The sequence below is a fragment of the Branchiostoma floridae genome, chromosome 8 (genome assembly GCF_000003815.2).
Source record: "Branchiostoma floridae strain S238N-H82 chromosome 8, Bfl_VNyyK, whole genome shotgun sequence".
NCBI classification, from domain to species: Eukaryota; Metazoa; Chordata; class Leptocardii; order Amphioxiformes; family Branchiostomatidae; genus Branchiostoma; species Branchiostoma floridae.
In genome coordinates, this window is record NC_049986.1 from 20,720,664 (window position 1) to 20,729,519 (window position 8,856).

Consider the following 8,856-nt stretch of genomic DNA (forward strand, 5'->3'; position numbering starts at 1 on the left):
ACAAAAAAACGAGAGAGAGGGGGGAAAACCGCGAAGAAAAAGGACAAAAAAAACGAAAGGCAGCGAACAAAAAAGAAGAAGCGCGAGGCAGGCCCAAAAAAAAAAAAAAAAAACCCCACACAAACAAAACACAAAAAAAAAAAAAAAAAAAAAACAAGAATTACCCCCCCCCCCCCCCCCGGTCTTTCCCGATTCGTCGTCCAATACTTGGAAGGGATCGTCTCAAAGTGATACAGTGGCCAGTGGCCATGATCATCCGTGTTTTGGAAGAAAAAAAATGAATTTATTTCTGGCATACAGATTTGTACTTGCTTTCGTCTCCAATTTTATCAATCGCTTTCTTTTTTCATATTGTGTCCTAAACGTTCATATACTTTGTCGCCTGATATCTTCTCTGTCCCGGAAATGAAAATTTAAGTCTCCATTTACAAAGGAAGTTAGAAACGTTGAGTCGGTCCCTGGTCCCCCGGGCAGTTTTAGTAGAATATTGGCAAAGTTTCATCTTTATTCAGAAGTTGCTAATTTGTCTGCGTGCGGCCACACAGGGCGGAGCTGTGCGCGGGAAGAACCGGGGTGCGACAGGTGAGATAGAAACGCACCTGACGGCGACGAGAGACAGTCGCCATTAGTGCGACTCGGGATACAGGAAAATGCGACCGACGTTCTTGTTACTGGTACTATGCTGGCACGTTTGGATGATGTCCCACCACCGTGCACAGGCTATGTAAGTACCCGACTGGTTCTTGTATGTATAGAACTGTTTCGACGTAAAGTTTGTTTTCATCAAATGCGTCAGGGGCTCCCTCACTAAATCGCTTCAAGCGAGTAGGGCTGTGACACACAGAAATGTGACTGTGTGTAATAAACTGCCTCGTGCCTGGAAAGCTATAGTTCGCGAATAGCCGGTAAGGGCGGTTAGATTGAACGATACAGATTTGTTTGTTTCATTTTACGACAGTGACGGTTTCCTTCTCTGCAAGCAGAGGTTAGGCTCCGGTGGGGGCATACGGAAAGCGGTACAAAATAGAAAAGCCCGATAAAAACACCTAAAAACGTGTAAAAACAGTCGGAACCGAGTCTGTGCTTGGAGAGTAGCGATTTTCGCTCATAGCGTTGTGCGAATATTTCTCCTCTATATTTGTCCCAAGATAAAATCGTACTTGGAAATATCTCGTGAGACAGAGTGTCGTACAACATAAAGCTTTTTACTACTGGGAAAGAATAGGCTGTTGTAGATTCTGTTAAACCAAGGGTTAAACCCTCGCTGACAGGCGTTCCACGAAAGTGACTTGGTCTTGCACCTACAGCTTACTTGGTAGTGTGGAACGTTTTTGGTGTAATGTAAAAGTAATACACAGCTAATACAACATGTCTGCGAAGCGCGTGTGTTGTGAAAATATTTGGTCATGCCGGTTAGACAATAGATATCTTTATATAATGCCGTTTTCTGTCCACGATATACTTTAAACATGTGGAGGTTTTGGTCGCAGAATAAATCGAATTGCATGTTAACCCATTTGAGCAGTAGCGGCGGCATAATACAAAACCGTCCATATTTACCAGCATAGTGCTGCCGATGACCACAATACTGACGCTTGTAAACATAAACAATTTGCCCCATGTGCCTATGGGGTCAACGCACTTAAGTACGAAGAAATCCTTTAGAACGCAAAGATCAAAATACTCTTCATTGATTCATTCATGATACTTCACAGATGAATCTTGTTTGAATGTTTTATGCGGCACGCACTTGAAACGCGCTACAAAATACTCAAAGTAACCGATCGCCTTCATGACACCGTGGTATTTTGCACATGTTAGTGAAGTAAGGCTTCGGGTAGACCTCAGGAATGAGTTGAAGGTTGAGCTAAATTTTACAATGTTGCCATATGTTTTAAAAAGAGCGAAGAGGCTACGAGAACTTAGATATGTGGTAGTACATTTGTATAACTGTTTAGTATTACGTTAGTAATCTTATGTTGGTTAACGTGATCATTTATCATTTCACTATTGTCCAACTGTAAAGTAATTTTATCAAAGGAAAATACTTTGTTTCCTCGAATAAATGTGACGACGTTAATGTTGTACGTAGCTGTATAAATGACAACTTTAAGGTAATGCTAACCACGCCTGACCACGTGTGACATGGTTCTGAATGTAGTTTCAGTGCAGGTAGGCATCACAAACAACTCAATTCTAATCCTACCTACCTTCAATAAATGTTACCTGTACTTGGTGAGGTATTCCTAAGCGCTTGAGGCATCAACATGTGGTATTTTCTGCTGTGATATGTCTCATCCAGAAATACTTACAGGAAAAATGTTCTGATGGAAAGGGGCAATTATTTCTTTGTCATATATCTCCTCAGGCTGTACTAGCCTCCTTTGCAGACGTCTAGCAAGACGTCAGCTTTCTTCTGTACTAAATCCAGCCGTTTAATAATACAGACACCCTTGCTGAGGGGCCCCTGTAGATTGGGTTTAGGTTAGTGATAACTATAGCTAACGGTACCCTATCCAGCTGTACGTATGCTTTACGTTAGTGATAACTATAGCTAACGGTTTCTCCTGTCATTTGTGTTAGTGATAACTATAGCTAACGGTATCTCCTGTGGTTTAGGTTAGTGATAACTAAGGCTAACGGTTTCTCCTGTGGTTTGGGTTAGTGATAACTATGGCTAACGGGTTCTCCTGTGGTTAGTGTCAGTGATAATTATTGCTAACGGGTTTCTCCTGTTGTTTGGATTAGTGATAACTATAGCTAACGGGTTCTCCTGTGGTTTGTGTTAGTGATAACTATAGCTAACGGTTTCTCCTGTGGTTTGTGTTAGTGATAACTATAGCTATTAAATGGGTTCTCCTGTGGTTTGTGTTAGTGATAACTATAGCTAACGGGTTCTCCTGTGGTTTGTGTTAGTGATAACTATAGCTAACGGGTTCTCCTGTGGTTTGTGTTAGTGATAACTATAGCTAACGGGTTCTCCTGTGGTTTGTGTTAGTGATAACTATAGCTAACGGGTTCTCCTGTGGTTTGTGTTAGTGATAACTATAGCTAACGGGTTCTCCTGTGGTTTGTGTTAGTGATAACTATAGCTAACGGTTTCTCCTGTGGTTTGGATTAGTGATAACTATAGCTATTAAATGGGTTCTCCTGTGGTTTGTGTTAGTGATAACTATAGCTAACGGTTTCTCCTGTGGTTTGGGCTAGTGATAACTATAGCTAACGGTTTCTCCTGTGGATCTCCTCTGGATTCGGTTAGTGGTAACAGTTTCTCTTCTACCCTACCCAGCCGTGTACTGCAGACACCCCGGGTGGGAGGTTCGCTGTGGTTTGACGCCCGAGGCGGTAAGGAACTCCATTTCCTGTCGTCGCTCGACTCATCCAACCGCTTCCGCCTCCAGCCGAACCTCGGCCGCGCCATCCAAGTGGTGAGTACGACGGCTGTGTGACGCTAGTTCACCTTTATCCGTCGGGTAACCTATATCCATTATTTTGAAGAAAAGGAAAGAGTAATTAGGGATATCAAGTCGACAGGCGGTGGTTTCAAAGTGCTATGATATTTTGAAAGTATTTCAATTTGACGTGGTTGGTTAATCTCCAAGCAGATCCTACGGTAGCATAAGACTATCAAAAGCTGCCAGAGGAGTGAAGCCGGCCTAGGAGTGTGTTTTGCTACCGGGGCTCTCCCTCCAGTCGGCTCGACCAAAAATATTAAGGCTATTAACATCCAATTGTTGCCCTTTCAAACTGTACTTGCAGTGTAGATCCTAATTGCCCTCCTTCCTGTTTGGTGTTAACTTCCAACTGAGACATGTGCTGGGTGGGGTAGCAAAACACACTCCTAAGCCGGCTTCACTCCTCTGGCAGCTTTTGATACTGTCTTATGCTACCGTTGGATCTGCTTGGAGATTAGTGGTTGGTATCCTTTGATACCCAGCTTTTGAAAATAACGGATATGGGTAATACCACGGATAAAGGTGACCTAGCATTACATGATATTTTATAACTTATGTAAATTTGAGAATTTATGCATATGATGAAATTTCAACACAGAATTCTAACAATGAATTGGTACAAACGACCACCATCTTTGCTTGGTACTCCAAATGTGTTGTTGGTGATTTTGAAACTGGAGAAATCGGTGTATCTTCGTTTTCTTTTTGTATTCACACATGATACTTGGAGTGCTCACCGTACCTAGACATGGCATTTTCCCTAAAATGTCACTCCTAAAGCCGGGTTCAGACGTTCGTATACAAGTCCGTATGTGGTCGACCCGTATGGAAGTGTTAGCCTCTACCAGGCTTCATAGGTTGCTAGGAAAATAGCAGACATTGGAGAAATATGGACATATAACATGCGAGAGGAGTTAGCTGTCCAAGGGGTATGTTGTGCGACCAGCCGACTCTTCTAGCATGTTATCTGGCTATATATGTAGAATTTCAGTTATTTTTCCAGCTAAGACTTCCATGCGAACTTCAAACGGACTTGAATATATACGCAGGTGTGAACCCGCTTCCACTGCCCTTTGTGCTAGCGTGCTTCCACGCACGTCTCCTCGGCCCCTCAGGCCTAGTACTCCCGTAATGTACCCTCCCTGCCTGCGGTGAAACACCGGTTACAAGCGACCCGGGGTTCCTTCCGTGTGGAATGAGTTGATTAGGCGGCGTAGGCACAATGCCTAACGCAGTTGAGAGAAGCCGGGTTCCCACGTACGTGACTGTTTATATTTCAAGTCCGTATGAGGTCCATATGGAGTTCTTAGCTATAGCTTCTATAGACAAAGCCCAACTTGGTAGCACCTCTGGCTTGTTATCTGGTTATATTTGTCCAATTTCTCTTATTTTGAAGCAACCTGTGGAGCCTGCGGCCCTCAGACGGTCTTAAATATATATTCAGGGCTTCCACATATATATCTAAATTATATCGCGTGTCATTTCCTCCAGATATTGCCGTGAGACTAAACTTGTTAGGAGACAATATTCCCACTGCGCTTTGTCCCTTTATGTACGTGCCATATGCTAGGAAGGCGCACGTGTGACAGTGTGTGTGTGTGTGTTTGTTTGTGTGTGTGTGTGTATTTTTGGGTGTGGTTGCGCGTATATATATGTGCGTTTGTGTGTGTGAGTTCATGTATGTGTATATGCGTGTATTTATGTGTGCACATGCTTGTCTGTGTGCGTGTGTTTGTGTGTGAGACTTATATGTTGTTCTTGAGTGCACATGTCAATGTTTGCGAACACATTATAGCCGTTGAATGCATCTTACATTTAGTTTGCCCAACCCAGTCTAATGTATGCACGATCATGATTGCTTATTACCGTCTGATAGGAAGCAAAAATGCTTTATATGATATATATCATTCATGAGTTCCCGGAAGAACAATACGTAGTATAGGGTGCGAAAGGTAATCTTTTGTCAGAAGGAACGTCCCGCCTCTTCCATGGCAAGGGCATATAATAACATCAATAACCCGTCGATGAAAGTTACACATCCAGGTAATAACTTAAAGATACACCAAAACGCAATTGCTCAAGCAACTGGATATGATTTTGACCGTTTCCAAAACCATATCCAGTTGCTTGAGTAACTGCTTATTGCAACATCAATAATCATTTCCACCTTTGTTTTCCCATTACGTTGCAATCACATCTGCTACATTTGCTTTACAATCATGTGGCAAAATTCTATTACGTTTTATGTATAAACCTTAATTTGACGGTGGTCGTCAACGATGCGTTTAATCAATGACGCAGTTCAGGCAGTACTGTTTTTTATTCATGTTTTTGCTAGGTCGTTGGTAAATAACAAATGAGTCATTGTTTCAAGATAATTAGATCTACAATAAACGCAGAACTTATAGTTAACGTGAGGTGTACACGTGAACAAATCATTCCTATTGACGTACGTTTTAATTGAGTCACGTTTTTGCTTGTTTTTACCAAAAGATGTTTAATTGAATCTCAATGACCTTTTTCTATGTACCATTGTTTGATCATTTATCTATTTGCGAAATAGAATATTTCTATTCCTAATTTTACTGAGGTCTTGAATGAGGAACTAAGAACCAAAAACATCATATGAAATATATGGATTGAAGTCGCGATAAATTTATAAACATTTAGTGTGAATACAAAAATATAGACATACATCTTAACACATGTGTTACAAAAAAAATTAGAGCTAAGGTATTGGAATAGTCAGCTGATTGCATGTGCTTTGTTTATTCGTCCTTGTGCTTTGTCTGGTCGTCCTTGCGCATTGTATGGTCGTTCTTCAACTTCTTGTGCTTTGTCTGGTCGTTTTTGAACTTCTTGTGCATTGTCTAGTTGTCCTTGTGCTTTGTTTGGTCGTCCTTGTGCATTGTCTAGTCGTCCCTTTGCTTTATTTGGTCGTCCTTGTGCTTTAGTCTCTGCAGCAGACAAATGCATAAGATACATTACACTCGTATTGTGTTGAACTGAACCTGACAAGGTCAACAACTGTTTGAAATGGGAAGAGAGTGATTTTGACTTTTTTTTTCGATTTTGTTGTCTGCGTTATCATCAAACCAATCGCTTGCTTATAACTTTGTTCTGTTACGCAATATTGGGCCCGTTTCAAAAATGCATTTAGTTTAAAGACGTGATTTTCCTGGGTTCCAGGAAGAGGCCTTAACGTGAGACAATTTTCCCAGAACAAATCTTAACATCGTCCCCAGGGTTAAACCTACCATGTACGTCAGTCTGTGTTTTCATAATCTCTCGCTGGCTGGGGTTAATGACTCCCCTCCCCGAGATGGTATCATCTGTAAGGCCGGCCGCTATAAGCGCGATTTTAGTAAGGCTGCCATGTACGTTATTCAAGATAGACTGTTCTTTTGTTTACGTACAAACAGAAAACTATTCTACTCTTACATCATAGAAGCCACATATTAGTAGGTCCTTTGCCTTCCACTGTATCAGAAATATAATTCAAAACCCCAAAAGTTATATTTTAGAGTTAACATTTAGACTAGAAGAACCGTTTACTATACTGTATAGTATATACCATTGTATTTTCGTCATTCTATTGCTTTCAATTAGCCTTCGGGTAATATTTTTCACAGAAAAAAAATTACATTGTTGCCCGGGCAAATTCTCTTGTACGGTTATTTTGGGGTAACCATAGCAACTATGGGCATTAGAATGCATCACAACAAGCACTGCGTCAGCACCAAGGACAGACACATAGTCAACAAATTTAGGGTGATTTGCAGGTCTTCTAAGGCCCCATGTTGACTTGATCAGAAATTTTGTTTCCACAAAGAAAAAATTAAGGTTTCAACCATACTGTAAATCGTACTAAGCAGTTGCAAAATGAGGTCTTATTATGGATGACATCAGCAATTTTCGCTTTTTTCAGAAAGAAAACAAAGAAGTTTTCTAACCATAAATTGTACAAAGCAGCTGCAAAATGAGCAAATATATGCCGTAGATTGCAACAATATCGGAAAACAGCGTATACTAATGTCGTATGCAAGCTCCAAAATCAAAGAAGAAGATGTGAAAGAAAAACAAAAACTAAGGAATATTTTGTTCGGTATACCATGGGACCGGTGAGGTGAGACCATACTCTGTTATGTTTCTTTTAGCCTTCCTGGCCACTTTGACTTCATAATGAAGGTCTCTTCTTTTTTCTTATATTATTCACACGCTTGCACCAGCGTTAGAAGACCTGCAAATGAGGCGAAAACTTGTTGACTATGTGTCTGTCTTTGGTGCTGAAACGGTGCTTGTTATGATGCCTTTTGAGAATTCTCAAAGGATGTCATTCATTTAATCAATTCAACATGGCCTAAGAACGATGATTCGCCATTTTAACATATTAGCCGGGTACTGATATCAGGTTGTTTTCACCTCTAGCAGGCTCTTCGGTTCCTATTGGTCAGTGTTGCTTTTGTGGAGATAAAAATGTCTTCTTCTTCTTCAATCACATCGGGAAGGTCCCATGCTCTTCACGATAAGTGTGACGGTATTTTTTACGCGCTTGTGGCGTGGCTGTACCCAAACACGGGACCCACATTTAACTTCCTATCCATGGGACGACCCCAGGCGAAGCAAGGTACTCATTTTTCAAATGTGAGTGTAGTGAGGAAAGTCCTGTATAGTGCCTTTCCCAGGGGCACAAGATCGGCGACATGGCAGGGTTCGAACTCACAATGTATCCCTCTAACATGTGTGTCGTTCACGTCTTGACAGGTGACTGTATTGAAGAATGTTCAGCCTGAACTGCAAGCCGCCGTGCAGAAAGTCAGACAGAAGGTGAGGAAACACCCACATGTTCTTCTTCTTCTTCTTGTATACTGCCAAACCTCTAATGTACATGTAAGTTGTAAATGAAAAATACAAAAACTTCAGTAAAAGAGAAAATGAGAATAAAAAAACTATAGCATATACAACTATTAAAACTATGCCCTCTCGTACCGTCGTGAATATGAATTATACAATTTTATGACCCATGTTTAGCTTATGTTTTCATATATCTATGTGGTTAACATAATGGTTTGTTTTCTTTAACGTGTTTAACGTTCTTTCTGACAGATTGATGCTCTGGACTCAATAATTGTTGACAAGGTGAGTTCAAATTTATATCATCCACATTCTTGCGAAAACGCCTGATCTTATATTGTGTTATTATATTGTTTTTGCTCTGTTTCTTCTACTTCTTCTTCTTCTAACGAATAAGGTCAAATACCTGGACCAGACAGCTGTCACCATGGTTACCGGTAATGTAGCAGGCACCCTGTGGTGTCCTGTTACAGAATGTAGCACACAGCTGGAGGGGTTCAGGCTCATCTCCAAGCAGAATCTTGCGTGACATAAGACAGCATCATAA

At 41.1% G+C, this 8,856-nt stretch overlaps 1 protein-coding gene across 1 annotated transcript in view; it reads left to right on the forward strand.

The window, feature by feature from the left end:
- Nucleotides 1–552: 552 nt before the first annotated feature.
- The window catches only part of LOC118421890, a 25,752-nt gene continuing 17,448 nt past the window's right edge, over nt 553–8,856 (forward strand). The window contains exons 1-4 of the mRNA XM_035829395.1: nt 553–724; nt 3,290–3,428; nt 8,220–8,282; nt 8,562–8,594. Of these exons, the coding sequence (XP_035685288.1) occupies nt 651–724; nt 3,290–3,428; nt 8,220–8,282; nt 8,562–8,594 (309 nt within the window). The 5' untranslated portion in view covers nt 553–650. The remainder of the gene's footprint in view (nt 725–3,289; nt 3,429–8,219; nt 8,283–8,561; nt 8,595–8,856) is intronic.